We start from the raw sequence: 16696 nt of genomic DNA on the forward strand, positions 1-16696 counted from the left end.
GGTATTTCATAATCTTGATTATATCTAAAATTCTTCTTTGCACCATCATCTTTGGACCATCCTCTCCAGAGTCTCCATCAGATCAAAGGTCAGTGCTACCAGCCTGTAGCTGCTGAGGGTCTTTGGATGTTTGGTCTTTGGCACCAGTACGCAGGAGATCTTTCACAGTTTTTGGTACTTTCCCCAGTGGGTCTCAGCACTGGACTTCAGATAACAAGCATGCAGTTCCACCAGGAATGGTAGAAAAATCAGCATCCAGTCAGGTGCATGTAAATGCAAGTAGGAGGAATCTCCACTGATTTTCCCAGCAGCTGTTCGTGGTGCATTCAGGTACAGCAGGGACTCCAGACTAAGACGTGGATATATCAAAACAACTCCAAAGTCATTTAAACATATTTTATTCTCAAATATAAAAAATGGCTTATTTAACAATCTGTAAACATCAACATAGAATCTTTTCAAGTGATCATATTGTGGCCAGTTAATTTCAGAAATTAAGAGATTATTTATTTATCTCTCACCAAAGTAAACAAAAAAATTTTTTCTTGATTAAAGCTAAACAAAAAATTTATTTTAAAACTGGAAGACAAAACTGGGAGACCCAAACCTACACTAAACAAACTAATATAATATAAACAATGCAATGCAGATATAAATAAAATGCCATAAAAAGCTAAATTTCATACAGTATTGCAAGATTTGTGTTCCATTTATAATAACATATCAGTACTGAAAAATATTGTCAAGTGTTTTTACTCCCTTCATGTCGCTAACTTGTTAGTTTAATCACAGGAAAGACTGGCTAGTTTTATTACATTGGAATATGGTACAATTCAAACAAGCATGTGAACAATGCAGGTAGACATTATACTGTCTTCAGCAGCTGACAAAATACTTCTTAACCGGTTTTCACACAATTAGATAAGAAAGGTGAACATAAGGAAAAAACGTCAAGAATTAAGAATCAAGATGTCTGGTAAGAACATTGGATGCATCTGTTGAACTAATCTCTATTCTCTCACATCTTGAAATGGAAATAACTATGATTTTGTTTTATCACTGAATACACTCTGAATCTTAGCAAAACCTCGTTAGAACGGTTATTTAAAATGTTGCTGCAGGGTTCTGACAAAATCCTTCAAGTTTTCAAATATGACTCCAGTCGTTATGGAACAACGTTGGCTTACAATTTACTTCAAAGTGCAACTTAAGATTCTTTTTCCACTTTAATAGACAGGCACCAGATAATATCAGAGGACTTCTGCACCCATTTATCAATAATATAATACATTTCATCTGAAAGCACTTTTCAAATCACTCAAGATACCAAACAAAAAATCATTGAGGTTTTGTGATCAGGGCCTGGTTCACTAAGATGAAGACAAAAAGAAGACAGAGCTTTTAGTTCAGTTACTTCTTCTCTGGAACTCTCTCCCTTCAGACTTTTTTCTCTTTTAAAAGACAGTTTGTTTTTTAATCAATAAATCTCTTATTTGTTTATCCTGTGTTCTTTATGCACTCCTGGAGAACATGCCTAATTTCACATTAGACACTAGTTTATTGTGAAGCTCTTTGTAATTTTTAAAAAAGGTGCTATGAAAATACTTTTATTTACATGTTATGATAATCTAAAAACATATATTGGGTGAAACTCTAGGTTTCCTTTATCTTAGAAAGAATGATGAGCACCAGGACTTGGTAGCCCGACTCCTGAACCCAAATCCAGGATAAAGAGTTTCAGTGAATTTGGTGTTGAAGGTGTAGATGTGGATCAGTGTGTCTGAAGAGACTCTGTAGAAGGACAGAGTCCCAGCAGGGTAGTCCACATACACAGCTACTCTGCCAGAGACAGAAGAGGAGGATGAACACTTATAAACTTTTTTACAGGCGTGCCAGACAGCATAACCATCATCTGAGCAGATTAGACACCAGGAGTTATCATTAAATCCAAACCAGGAGTCATCAGTCTGTCCTTTTCTTTGGATTCCTCTGTAACTCAGTGATACGTAGACTTTTCCACTCCACTCAACCTCCCAGTAACAGCGACCAGTCAGACCATTGGTACACAGTAACTGATGGAGATCAAATCTGTCTGGATGATCAGGATATGGCTGCTCCTCTTCCACATGTGTCACCTTCTTGTTGCCTTCAGATAATCTGAGATGTTTGTTTACGGTGTTCAGGTCGACTGTGAGAGAACAGGAATCTGAAAGACAAGACAAACATGATTCAGCTTGAAGAACTGATCAATAAATTGATCATTTTAATAAATGGGTGATCTGAACCCATTTATGTGATTTCATGTGATTTTATTTTTTGTCATAAATCACATGAAAAACACACTTACACTTCCTCAGACCTGGTGTTAACCACTGGACTCCAGCAGGATCCAACCTGGAAGAAGCAAGAGATTCACATCAGCCACATCAGTGGCTTTTTATGTCGTATAGGTGGTTTTTATGCGAGAGTGGGGAAAAGAAAGTCAGTTCTGGAAAAACAGTGCAGCTTAGTTTGTAACAACCCATCTATAGGATACAGCAATAATGTGAGAGAAGGGTTAGGTTTTTTTTTTTTTTTTTTTTTGCTTTCAAACCATCATTATCACCTAGTTACAGTTAAACATTTAGTTATTTAAATTGTCGTGCTGTGTCACATAATATCAATTAAAATTTGGTTGGAACCTGGCAAGATGTGGAAGAAAAAGAATACTTTAACAAGATGCTTTAACTAGTTTCATTGTGGAAATAAATTGGTAGTGGACTGGATGCTTTACTAAGGAAGTGTAATGACATGTAACTGATGCTGCCAGTAAAGTATATTTATCACATGGGTTGATTACGGCTGTATCCAGTATCTATCAGTAAAGCATTGTGTAGCTGCAGCCGAGGTTTTCCTACTTCAGAGTCTCCAGCTTCCAGGCTCCATCCTCCAGTCCAGCTAACAGAGGCTGAGCTCCTGTGTCTCCTGGATGATTGTAGCTCAGGTCCAGCTCTCTCAGGTGGCTGGGATTCAATGTCAGAGCTGAGGCCAGAGCAGCAAAACCTTCCTCTGTGATCAGACAGCCAGAAAACCTGCAGACAAAACAACTTATTCCAAAGCAATGCAAAAACATTTACTAACAATACCCTGCAAAAGACTGATGACCTTCCTGCTTATTTTTAATCAGCAATTTACAGTGACTTGAAGTTTCTCATGATTAAAGCAGCAGTGGAGAAGAAATGGTGGGTATATGGAAAGCTCATGTGTCATATAATAGCACATTTATACCAGGACATTTGTGTATTCAGCATCCTTGACATCAATCATCCTTTTTGTGAGGCAAATTTTTAGCTTCATGCTTTTTATTACAGATATTCTGTGTGTCAATATTTTTTTTATTATTGAAAATGAGTTTAAAAATGTTAGTGTTTCACACCAAATGCTACAAAGGCCAGCAAGTGCTACAGACAAAAAATTTCTTAATCATAGAAAATACAAGCAAAATCCTAAAACTAGCAAAACAAATGCAACCACAAACAAAATGCTGCAACCATATGAAATAGACGTGAAAGGAAAATGGCCACAAGCAACTGCAAATATGAACAACTGAAACTTGCTCCACAAAATAGAAGTGCTCCAAGCCAGGTTGGAGTAGATAAAATATTAGCCACATAAATATTCATCTCTACAATATTAATGTAAAAGCCGCATGTTTTTAGCATAACAAAACTTAAAAAACAAAACTTAAACTCCTCAACAAACATGGTCTAGAGCAGTGGTCCCCAACCCCCGGTCCGTGGACCAATTGGTAGCGGGCCACGCAAGAAATAATTACATATTTCCATTTTATGTATTATTTGAGTCTGGAGGATTTTTTATTTTGAAAATCCTTTAACCGGATTCTCTCGGTTACTTGCGCGCCAACATTGAGTTCACAAGCAGCAAAATGAATAAGAAACCTTTGCAAAGGTGTTACGGCCCTGGGCCTTAAGGGCTGGGCTGCATGTGTTGCTTTTGTCTGTCCTTGTGCTCCTCCTCTTTACAGGTGCTGCTGATCAGGTTCATTGGGAACACAGAGTTTTTTAACCTGGCTGTCTCCATCTTCTGGGTTGCCTTCAGCGTCCACTCTGCCACTTGGCACTTGTGGTGTTTTGTTGCCAGGCCTCAGCTCCCCTCCTTTTTGCACATTTGAGTTTGTCTTTGTTTTTGCACTTCGACACTTCCATATGCACTCATACAACACATCCAAGCGTTTGCATTACACCACTGATACTGATATCCACAATCCATTGTTGTTTTTGTTAATAAATGTTCATTTTTCTACACTTTAACCCCTGCATGGTCTCCCATTTTGTTATGACTTTGAGCCAGTCGTAACAAAAGGGGAAAAGGCCCAGAGAAGAGACAGGAGAATGGATTTATCCTGGACCGGTAGGTGAGCCCCACATTACAAGCCCGATCTGCGTAACACTCTGCGACCAGCTGCTAATGAGGCAATGAAGCTTCAAACTGCTTTACCATGTAGAGACCAAGAAGGCTGTGCATACCGTCTCGTTGCAGACTCGTTGGGACCGTCTCGTTGCAGAGAAACAAGCTCAGGGCTCCGTTAGTCAGTATTGTGAGTTAAAGTTTTCACGAAAGTAAAATGTTAGTTTTTGTGGCGCATCTGTATCTTATTTTGAAGGGTTATGTAAACGTTACCATAGCGACCAGAGTCAGAGCGTTTGGGCAGTGGTCGAGAGGAGATGAGTAGAGCTTGTGAGTCTGAAGTCTAGTTTAGACGGCAAGATTTAAGAATTGTCGGCCGATTCTCCAAACCTCTGTGACCACAGAGCTGATAAAAGAACAACAGGTTCGATCGGTTCGTGTGTCCAAGGCAGGAGCAACACGAACCGATTCCAGTCAGGAACATCCCTATTCCAGAGGATAATTCAGTAAAAAAAAACAACATAGCCGGAATTTAGAATAACCAAACACGGATGACGGTGTAGAAACAAATTGTGATAGTTTGTGGAGTCATTTTAAGAGAGAAAAGACGTAGCAAAAAGAAAAGGCGTTGGATAAAAGACGACGGGAGCAGCCGCTCTATTTGCTGCACTATGATTTGGAGGTGAATATGTTTTTTCATATCATATCTGAATAAACATAAACATATATAATAATGACATTTACATATAATAATAAAGATTTCCACATATCATCTCCGATGTCCACCGGACTCTCAGTTGCGCAATATGTAAGCTGTTTGGGATTCCCCTCTGTTCTTACGTCACCGCGCTTTCTGATTGGCTACCTGTCACATTCAGCAGGTTGTATTCTCGTTCCAAGTCAGGGAAAACCCCACAGGCTGCGATAAAAAGGCCAGTTCAGGATTTACAGGGAACACCAACATGCAGAAGGTTTATCTGACGTCCCCCCTCCCCCGGGCCGCAGCAAAATTTCCAAGTCTTGACCGGTCCGCGATAATAAAAAGGTTGGGGATCACTGGTCTAGAGTACACCACATAATTTTTTTTATGTCACAGTTGAGTTTCTCAATGAAAACACCAAGTTACAAATTCTCTTTTGTTGCTTTAAAAAAATCTGAAGAATTTACAGACATTTTATGAACACGTTTATTACTACATTTTCACTCTTGCTTCCTCTGATTTTAAAATTTTAACTAACCTCAGAATTTCGAGTACACAGTTTGGACTCTTCAGTCCGTCACAGAGCAGCTTCACTCCTGAATCACCCAGGTTGTTGTTACTCAGGTCCAGCTCCTTCAGGCAAGAATCCTGAGAGGTGAGAACTGAGGACAGAGCTTCACAGCTTTTCTCTGAAAGGTTACATCCACTGAGTCTAAAGAGACAAAATAAATACAAGGAGTATTTATTATTATTATTATTATTATTATTATTATTATTATTATTATTATTATTATTATTATGCATTTAAAGTCAGCTGCTGCACCAAAGATTCTAAATGAGTGCAAAATTACACGCGCAGTAAGTTGCTTTATATTGGTTTATTATTACTGCCATTGTGTTGGAGGCTCTGTCTGATACCTGATGGACTAAGTCTTAGGGTCTGGTTACAGACAGATGGCCTCTGGGCTGATGCAATATGGTCCTGATCTTGAAATATTCCAAATAAGGAGCACAAAGTTGTGCGCACAAAAAAATCACATCTGTTCACATCACATGTTGCAAGCAATCTACTACTGTGTGTGCCATTGATTGCACATTGAAAAGTGCTGCAGACCTCTTTCTTTTAATAAGGATTTTGTGTGTGCTAGTAGCAGGCATCACAGAGAGTATCAGAGTAGTTGTAAAAGAAAAATGAAGCCATAGAGTTTAAGCAGGAGTGAAAGTAGTTTTAAATTCTTGGGGGTACTATGATGAAATAAAAACATATATATATATAAAGCAGGGTAGCTCTTGAATTGCTACAAAATAAAGCTGTATCTCCCTCAGCCCACTTGACATGTTGAGATGCCATGAGACCTAAATCCTGAACATCATGGCATGGAGTGCATCCCATTGTCCATGTCTGGCATAAAGTGGTTCTATTGTTTCCATTTGTTTAATACCTAATGAGACATATTTACCGTGTTTGATGTTTGTTGTGAATGACGTATACTCACATAGAACGAGGTAATTAGTCCAAGTTTGTCGTTTATTGAACGTTCAGAAACTACAGCGGCTGAGATGCGCCAAGACAAAGGAAAACAACCCGAACAGATGATCAACTTTAAACCACTTGCATATTTTTACTCTCTGTCATTAAAGAAAGCACACCCGTTGCCATGGCAACCTCCTGCGCTCCACAAGCCGACCAGAGATTACGTTAAAAATTTTCACTCCGTTACGATTTTAGATTTGCAGGCTTGATATTTATTTTTTGCAATTATTAATAAGCCTCTCATAAACACAGCGGTGGTTGATTAGTTCATTTTAAACTCCTGCTCTGCTAGTTACTTTGGTAATGGAACCGAAGCTCACAGAATTGCGCAACACCTTGTTGAAACAATAATCATTGAGATTATTATTGTTGTTGGATCATTAATTTGAACACGTTTTGTTGTTGTTCTTTAATAAAGTTACGAACGTTTTGATAAGAAGTCAGAGGAGGATGTGCTGCTCTCAGCTTCCTGGCGGCGTTCAGTTTATCACCTGATGCTGAGATCGACTCAAAACCTTCCGCAATCGACATGTTGCAGCCCGGCTCTAGCAAAGCACGAACAGTTCAGAAACAATATGAAAGAGGGATAAAGTTATTTATTAACTGATTAAGACTGTTTTAGATTGTTCTTGAAAAACGAACCAGTCACGGCTAATTAGTGGGTGCTCTCACGGCTGCACAGTGCACACTAATTTTTTACAGCAGAGAGCCGCTCCTCTCTCTTGCAGGTACTGCGTACCCCCTCTAAATCTTTTAGGGGTATGCAGTATCCTGCTGTACCCCCTTACTTCCACCCCTGAGTTTAAGGTATAATAACACATATCATACACATACGTGTCTCAAAGTAATAAAACACAACATGAAAAGGCAACCTTCTGTCATTGTATCTATGCTGCTTTCTCACATGGTTTTTCACATAGTTCCCAGAGAAATGCTTCATTATTTTGCTGTTCACTGGTTTATATAATGAAATAAAAAAATTTATTTGATTTAACTGATCTGTACTTACACAGCTTTGCTGGAGGCTTTGACTATTGGCAGCAACTGCAGGAGAGCTTCTTCTGTAGCAAAGTATTTCTTAAGGTCAAATATCTCAAGGTCTTTCTCTGATGAAAGTAGCATGAAGTGCAGAGCTGACCACTGAGCAGGAGACAACTGTTGGGCTGAAAGACTTCCTGTTTGTAGAGATTGTTGGATTTCCTCCACCAGAGACTGATCATTTAGTTCATTCAGGCAGTGGAACAGATTGATGCTTTTCTCAACACAAGCCAGATTACCGTTATTTATCTTTTCCTTGATGTACTGGGCTGTGTCTTTATTAGTTGCTAAACTTTCTTCTGTCTGTGTCACAAAGCCCCCTAAGCGACGCTTATTGGTGTCCAGTGAAAGACCAAGTAGAAAGCGTAGGAACAAGTCCAGGTGTCCTTTTGGACTCTCTAGGGCCATGTCCACAGCTTGCTTGTACATATCTGTCTCTGAGGAAGCATGGTTTTGTTTTTCTAAATCCTTGGATTTCATTTCCAGCAGATTGACTCCAGATTCATTGAAAGTCAGATGAACATAAAGAGCAGCCAGAAACTCCTGAACACTCAAGTGGACAAAGCAGAACACCTTGTTCTGGTACAGCCCTCTCTCTTCTCTGAAGATCTCTGTGAACACTCCTGAGTACGTTGAAGCTGCTTCGATATCGATGCCACACTCTGCCAGGTCTGATTCATAGAAGATCAGGTTTCCTTTCTGCAGCTGACCAAAAGCCAGTTTTCCCAGAGACTCGATCATCTTCCGGCTCTCTGGACTCCAGATTGAATCTGTCTCAGCTCCTCCATCATACTTGATGACCTTCAGTTTGGTTTGCACCACCAGGAAGTGGATGTACATCTCAGTCATGGTCTTTGGCAGATCTTCTCCATCTTTCTTGTTCAATATGTCTTTCACAACTGTAGCAGTGATCCAGCAGAAGATTGGGATGTGGCACATGATGTGGAGGCTTCTGGATTTCTTTACATGGGAGATTACTAATCTGGCCTCCTGCTTATATTTAAATCTTTTAGTGAAGTACTCGTCTTTCTTTAGGTCAGTGAATCCTCTGATCTCTGTCATCTTGCCAACAAACTCAGCAAGGATCCGATTGGCTGCTGCAGGTCTTGTGGTTATCCAGAGGTTAGCTTTGGGAAGCAGGTTCCCTCTGATCAGGTTTGTCAGAAGAACATCCACTGAGGTGGACTTTGTTACATCTGTTAGGATCTCATTTTTTTTGAAGTCCAGTGGAAGTCTACTCTCATCCAAGCCATCAAAGATGAACACAATCTTTAACTCTTCAAACCTGAAGATTCCTTTGGTTTCACTAAAGAAATAGTGAACAAGCTCCACTAAGCTGAACTGTTCATCTTTTAACAGATTCAGTTCTCTGAACATGAATGGAAACATGAACTGGATGTTCTTGTTAGCTTTGTCTTCTGCCCAGTCCAGAGTGAACTTCTGTGTCAGGACTGTTTTCCCAATGCCAGCCACTCCCTTTGTCATCACTGTTCTGACTGGATCATCTCTTTCAGTTGAAGGTTTAAATATGTCTTCATGTCTAATTGCTGTTTCTGGTCTGTCTGGTTTCCAGGACGCTGCTTCAATTTGTCTGACCTCATGTTCATCATTGACCTCTCCAGAGTTTCCCTGTGTAATATAAAGATCTGTGTAGATTCTATTCAGAACAGTGGGCTTTTCTGATTTACCAATCCCTTCAAATACATGCTTGAACTTCTTCTTCATGTTAGACTTTAGTGTTTCTTGGCATGTGGTGAGTGATCCTTAAAGAATGCAAACAAAGCAAAACAATTAAAATGTTTTTTTCACTTGTTTTGCATTTCATTTTGAAAACATTAGTGTATATGTAGAAATTACACAAATGTTTTTGCTTAATTCATTTTTTATAAGCCATGAAAGAAAACATTTAAGAACAAATTATTTAAATCCTAATGTCTGGCCATAAGAAAAAATGCCACCTGAATATGACTGAAAAAATATGAGTTTCCTACTGGATGGTTACTCTCTATCCAACAGGCTTCCAACTGAGTTACTTAACTCTAACTGATGCAATGAGTAGCTTCTCATTTTTTAAACAGTCATGTGGAAAGACACATTCTAATGTTGAGGAAAAGATGTTAGTCTGTTTTAGAAAGGTAAAATCATTGGTATCAAACAGAGGAAACATCTAAGGAGATCCAGAGACTACTAATGTTGGGTTAAAACTGTAACACATTATTTAAAAAATGGAAGGAAACAAAACCCTGAATGATTGTAATGGGTGATCATTTAAGTTATTTATTTTGTGCAGCTGTGATGTATACTGAACCTTTAAGTGTTAATTTAAATCGAATCAAAGGAAAAGATCAGTAGAAATCAGGTCTAAGAACGAGCATTTCCACAATGTGAAGGGAACTCAAGGGTACTGAACAGAAAATGTTTAATCAATTATCCTAACTGGAGAAAACGGTTTTAATTTGTAAGGCAGCATAAAGGTAGCACTCTATAGTGACATAAGGTCAATTGATCTGATGAGTCCAAATTTACTCTCTTCCAGAATGATAGGAACATCAGGGTAAGAAGAGAGACGGATGAACAAACAAGATGTTCCCCACCTCCATTAAGACTCCTCTCTGTGGTACTAAAATGAGATTAGACCCACCTAAAGTAGAACCACATATGCTTCTTCAACAATGCTGAAGAAGCATATGAGAGAAGGAGGCATCATATGGCATCAATGAACTAGAAGTTCACACAGTAACCAACCAGTACATATAACATTGAAGACAAAGACTCAAATTTGTGTAAGTTTTAAGAATTGGTCTGTACTTGGCTCAAACATTATTTATACCTATTGGCTAAATATCCTTAATGTCCTCCATGAAAACCAAACTAAATCTAACATAAGGAATAAATTGAAAAATAAATTTAATTTTAAATCTTCCTGCATATTAACTCTCTAGAGAGAAATCGTCTTACTGGTTTGAAGACGGTGAGCCAGCTTCTTCTGTTTCATCCTCCTTAGGAAGTGTTGTATGATCTTCTCAAGAGCTTTTCTGCTCCTCTTCATTTGCTCTTTATCTTCACCCTCATCATCCTCATCATCCTCTTTCCCTTCTAGATATTCTGGGGAATGTGAACCCAGAACCATTTGGATCTTCTCCAGCTCATTCTCCACAAAAGTGAAAATGTCCTTTTTAAGCTCCTAAAACAGAAAATTAATATAACTTGGACTGAAATCATTGAGGTGGTAGACGTGAGTGAAGTTCGCTCGCCCCTCTTACCCCCCTCACCTTCTCCAAATCAGACAAAATTGGTGTCAAACGTTTGCGCAACAAAAATTTTCATTTGAGATGCTATCATTTTAAAGATAAAAAGGAATGCTTCTAGAGGTCATGAAAGGTCAACCAGCCCCCACATGACCCCCCACACACACCATCTTCAAATTAGACAAAATGGTGTAAGTCAACAACCAGGGGTCAGCCACTCCCCTGCCCTGCTCACATTTAAATGTATTTATTTATTTGCACAAACTCAGCTTGGCTAAGTTGGTGCTTGTTGCGCAACAAAAAAAAATCATTTGTGCAGTTTTGGCTTTGAAGATATCAAATCAGATGCTAATTTTGTCTGATTTGAAGAAGGTGAGGGGGGGGCAACTTCATTCAGGTAAAGGGTAGATACTATATATTTTTCAGTAAATGTATGTCATCGGAAACAGGTTTAAATCTGTATGAATCACAGAATAAAAGGAAGACAACTAGCAGGAAAACAGCCGACTTCCTGTCCAAAGAGGGTGGGGCTCAGGTGATTTCACAAATTGATCTTGTGATTGGGGTCTGATAGGTATTTTCCTAGAACCTACATAAAAGAACCACAGACAACGTATATGAATTTATGACTAAACTTCTGCAAGCAAAAGGAGAAGACTCTGTCAACTGCTTCTCAGAGCTGTTCACAGAGCGTTCTGCTTCTCTTTGGATACAGCTTGTCTTTTATTCTCAAACTTCAAAGAGGGAGGATAGGCAAGATAGACAGCAGAGGAAAAACAGCAAAGGTCGTAAAACATTTTACCTAAACAAAGCAAAGGTCGTAAAACAATTTAACATCTGGCCCCTGATCTGAGCCCGGTTCAAATCTCGGTCAAACTGTTTCACATGAAGATAACAGGCAGCTGTGACTTCCAGGTCAGTTCACACATACAGTTTAAACAAGAGAACACTTTAACCTGAAACAAAATGATAATACCAAAAAATCTCTAACAGGGTCAGTGGTGATCTGTTATGACACACACAAAGTTTTATGCAGCTGTGACGTATAGGAAATTATTCCGCCCTGGCAAAAGGTCAGATTTTGATGCTGGCCCACACCCACATGCTTTGATGCAATAAAAACCTTTTAATACCTTGTAAAGCTCAACAGAACCTAAAGTAAAACAGAGGAAAAGTGTGGCACTAATTCCATAACCACTTTATAAAAGCAAAATAGAGGATGCAGGGAAAGAGTAGGAACCCCATTGGATAGGGAAGTGATGTATGCTGAAATGGGACGGGGCTCTCACAAGTAGTCTGCACTGTATGAAAGGTGTGTACGAATATGAATGTCTCACAACCACATGACCATGTTCTGACCATTTGGATTCAAACAGTTTTATGGAAGAGAAAGATCTCTTCCATAAAACATGGGAGAGACTGTATGGCTGTTTTCTGCTTGCAGCTACCGATTGAGGCTAGTAATCACACAAAGTTCGTTTTGTGCTACCAGAAAAATGTGACAGAAGTCTGATGGTCTCTGATTGGTTAGAAGGTGGAGTCAGAGGCCACATTACAAGAGCGACTCCTTTACAATAATCCAATCCACCATTTGCAAAAACTCACAACTGTCACTGAGTCTGACAAAAAGACTGAGCAGAATTTTCAACATGGCTTCCATGTCCTTCATTGCTAATGAAGGACGTCGTGTTTGGGTCACATTGTGCTGACAGACATGGCCTACTAGAGCTGTTATTCAGTGGTAATAGAAAACCACCTGCACTGTGTAGAGTAGAATTGAGCTGTCGCTTTTGGAAAAGGGCCACAAGTCAGACTGATAATCCACTAGTTCACAGTTTGTAGCGTAGAGATAACCATATGAACACAACATATAGAAAGCAGTAGAAGTACGTAAATATAGACCATAAATGTGGAGTCCAGTGATGTTTGATGCTGTTGGGCGTTCTGACCACTAGGTGCCTCTGAGATCTTCACTCTGTGAAGGAACCATAAAGACTTTTATCACATTTGAGCTCTCCACACAAAACAGGCAAAAATAAATTAAAGTTATTTGTAGATCTAGACATATAATAAAATTAATCCTAAGTAGCAAAGTATTGCATAGAATACCAGTGAACTTCAAGATTAGTCTTATACTTTGTTCTGCATTTGTTTTGACCATAAAATAGAGAAAAGGTCTGAGCCTCATCTGACCAGAATACCTTCTTCTACAAATACTCTATCTTCCCAATCACTCTTGGTATCTGTCAGTACATTTCCATCCCAACCCTTAGAAATGCTAACCTGCTGCTCATCCTTCCCATTTCTGTCTCTCTACCTCACCAACCTGTACAAATCATGATTTCACTCCTTATTGTCCAACCTACCATAGGTCATTGCTGGTCCTTTGTTTGGGCTTTGTTACCACTACTTTCACAATATGTTGTATCTCCTGATACTCCTGTGTCTTTCTCCCCTTTCTTCTTTTCTAACTTCTTTAGTTCCATATGTCCCTGGACTTTTTCATTCCACCACCATCTTGTTATTTACTTTACTCGTTCCAGATGATACCAAGTACCTGCTTCTCTGTCTTCCAGACCACTTTAGCTGTACCTTTAAGTATCTCTTGACTACTAAGAGTTTGTCTTAACTCCACCTTGCCAACCCAACAACACTTTCTGTTTTCATTCTTCATCACCTATCCCTCTACTCCACCTCTGTTCTCCTTATTTTTCTGAGTTTCCTATAGACCATCATCTTATGGTGAAGATCAACCTAACCAGCTGAAAAGTTTAAATCTAAGGCAAATCTCAAAATAAACATATTCAGCACTCAAGTAAAACACTAGTGTCTAAAACACTGTCTCATATTTGTAGGATGAGTCTTTACCAGGATACAAAAAACATTCCAACTGTTAGGTGTGTCTGCAAAAAGAAAATATGTGCAAAGAGAAAACAAATAGTTCTGTCACAATAGGAACTACTGCCTTTAGACACAAATAAAGACATAATGGAAAATCTATTTAAAGTAACCTGGATATTAACAGTAAATAAATAAGGCTAGTTGGATGCTGGTGAAAACATAACGCCATCTGGGATTCCTGTATTCAGCTGACATGTAGCTGAGGTGGTTAAAATAGTTACACACAAAAACAAAACATTTACAAACAACTCACTCATCTGGAGATGGAGGCTGGTCTATTTCTGACTGTTGTCCAGATGAACAGCTGGAAAATGGATGCTGAGCTCTGTCATGTAAAACAATCATAGACAGAGAAAACACTGATTTAAAAAATACTTGTTGTGGTCATAAAGTACTTTGCTTTTTGCTTTTGTTTCCGAGCTTTTTGTCCTCGCCGATAAGGAAACACCTTATTAGGTTGGAACCATTTCAGCTTAAGCAGACGACCAACAGCTGCTACAAAATATAAATATGGTTTTTTGTTTGTTTGTTGTTTGTTTTTAAGGCTGAGGTTCTGGAATACTACTTTATATGTGCATATAACAAATTCATGGCATTTTTTTCCCCGCTTTTGCAAAAAAAAAGTTTCAATGTCAGAAAAACATGAATATATATAAAGCACTTTTCAAATCAGGATTTTGTAAGGTTGATAACTAAATAATAAATTAACTGTGATTAACAACATTTTCTGGTTCTGTTTTGCTGACCTCACTAACTGACCTGTTGAGTTATTAAATCACTAAAGCAGAATCAGATCATGTCTGACAAAATACTATAAAAATATATTTTTTCTTCTGAGAACAAAAATTGTGTCATAGTGTCATAAAGGTGAAATGCTGTATATGTTGAGATGTTTAGACAGATTTATAGCTCACCTCTTTGAAGGCTTGTTTGATTTAAAATCAGAAAGCTTATACATCGATTCATTCTCACAGAGCTCTAGATCCAGTTCATCTTCATATCGTTTTCTGTAAGTAAAGTTGGTTGAGTCTGGATGCCTTCAATGGACTGAGTGAAGACAAAACAGTAAAAGGTGGCCATCTGTCTCACCTCTTAGCTGTGCTCTGATTCTCAGCTTTAGGCAGAGTTTTTCCTTCTTTCTGCTCCTCAATCTGATCCATGATGCCGAGTTCAGATCCACATCAATCTGCACACAATGTTAATATTAATCTGCAGAGGATATACAATTCACTCACCTGAACTTCAGCTCAGCAAATATAGTTTTCTTCACATTGTTTGTTCAATAAAACTATCAGCTAACAAACATTTGACAGCAGAACCAGCTAACAAAGAAGCAGGAAGAGAATTGGCAAAAAAGGAAGAATATTCCTAATAAATATTTAAAAGAAATGTCATGCACTTGCCTGATTTTAAATTTTAACGTTCATATCTGTGAACATGTTCTTCAAACTGTTGATAATTAGGATTAATTACTTATAATTAACAAAAGTTTCAAGTTGTTTTAGTCAAAATAAGTCAGGGAACCACCTGATAAACAGGAATTACTGGCCAAACAACATTCAGTCAGTCAGGTGAAGTTCTCTGAATGCCAACCTGATGCCGTGTTACAGAACAATAAACAAAAGTCACTTCAACATCTGGGGGGAAGTCAGGGTTAATCTCTGTTTACAAGGATTTTTGGACCTCTGTGAGAGGTGGGGTCATGTTCCCGGTATTTATGATTTTTGTTTTGTTTATGCCTCAAAATATCTAATAAATTTGCGGAAAAAATGAGAAACATTCCATTAAACTACAGACAGTCGGAGTGATTTCACTACTTGGGCCTGGTTACCAACTACAGAAGATTTAAGTAAAATTATTCTAACACTTTTGAAATGGGGAAAAATTATGTAATTATACTGCAAAGAAGAATAAAGAAATAAATTTGAAGAGACAGGGAATAGTTGGAAACTGTAAATCAAGTTGCGACATGTATTTGCTCTTTAAATGCACCAACTTGTTTCTCTCTCTCACCAGTCTACGATTGTTTTTATTCTGAATAAATTACCTTTACAAAATCAGAACTGACTTTAGTTCCTTGCTCGGTTTAATATATGTAATACAAGTAAAGATAATTACAAGAAATAAACCTGTAAAAGACAAGTTAAGCATCAAAGAGGCTGTTATCTTACCTTAAATCTTTCTGCTTCACAGCAACATGAAAAGTGAAAGAGTTTGATAAAGAAATATGGGGAAGTGAAGCGTCTCTGGGGCGGAGACAGTTTGTCATTACAGGCTCACCTATGAGGGAGGCGTTTAAGTACTGCTCCTTTTTTCTAAACAGAACAGACCGGTCTTTGTGGAAAGGAACGTCATGAGGACTGCTGTTCTATTACATTTAACATAAAAGATCAACAGGTGTCACAGCAACTACAGTCCCCATTAAATACAGTTTTTAGAGGCTGCAGGTCAAAAGGTTTGAAGTTGGAAACTCCTGCCAGATGCATCTAAAATAAGCTTCATGTTCTGCAGATGCTTGTTAGCATTTCCTTCTAGTCTCTGTGTGTTAACCATTGTGTGTCTCTCCAATCCAAAGATACTGGCAAAAATATTAAGTCTAAATTTTATTTCCAGCCAAACATGTTGGTTGACTCTGTTTCATGCAAGATCACTAAGCAATCTCAAACAAATTGCTTTACTGTAGCATTTAGTGCCTTACTGCATGTTTCACATATAATCCTAAAGCAACACAACAGATAAAAGTTGGATTTTGTCCACATTTATGTTTTTCAAAGTGGATGTAACAACTTAGTGGTTTCACAGTAAATAAGATTCAAACACAGCAAAACTGTTATTTATTTATTAATTAACTCATAATATATAACAGAA

The 16696-nt window shown here is 38.3% G+C and overlaps 1 protein-coding gene across 1 annotated transcript; it reads right to left on the reverse strand.

Annotated features, from left to right (window-relative positions):
• Positions 1-381: 381 nt before the first annotated feature.
• On the reverse strand, positions 382-16078 carry LOC103480603 (protein NLRC3-like). Its single transcript, XM_008435618.2, has 11 exons — positions 16000-16078; positions 14918-15014; positions 14743-14835; positions 14082-14153; positions 12830-12902; positions 10638-10863; positions 7651-9442; positions 5646-5819; positions 2898-3071; positions 2348-2394; positions 382-2206 (listed from the first exon to the last, which is right to left on the reverse strand). The coding sequence occupies exons 2-11, from the start codon at positions 14986-14988 to the stop codon at positions 1665-1667; spliced, it is 3264 nt and encodes a 1087-aa protein (XP_008433840.2). The 5' UTR covers positions 14989-15014; positions 16000-16078; the 3' UTR covers positions 382-1664.
• Between the last annotated feature and the right edge of the window lie 618 nt (positions 16079-16696).

The sequence above is a fragment of the Poecilia reticulata genome, linkage group LG18 (genome assembly GCF_000633615.1).
Source record: "Poecilia reticulata strain Guanapo linkage group LG18, Guppy_female_1.0+MT, whole genome shotgun sequence".
NCBI lineage: Eukaryota > Metazoa > Chordata > Actinopteri > Cyprinodontiformes > Poeciliidae > Poecilia > Poecilia reticulata.

What these genes read in the sequence shown, in the direction of transcription:
- LOC103480603 (XM_008435618.2), bottom strand. Translation starts at nt 14,988, where the DNA reads ATGGATCAGATTGAGGAGCAGAAAGAAGGAAAAACTCTGCCTAAAGCT. An exon ending in TGTGTACTCGAAATTCTGAG is followed by an intron (nt 3,072 to 5,645) that starts GTTAGTTAAAAT and finishes TTTTGTCTGCAG; the next exon opens with GTTTTCTGGCTGTCTGATCA. An exon ending in TGGAAGCTGGAGACTCTGAA is followed by an intron (nt 2,395 to 2,897) that starts GTAGGAAAACCT and finishes TGCTTCTTCCAG; the next exon opens with GTTGGATCCTGCTGGAGTCC.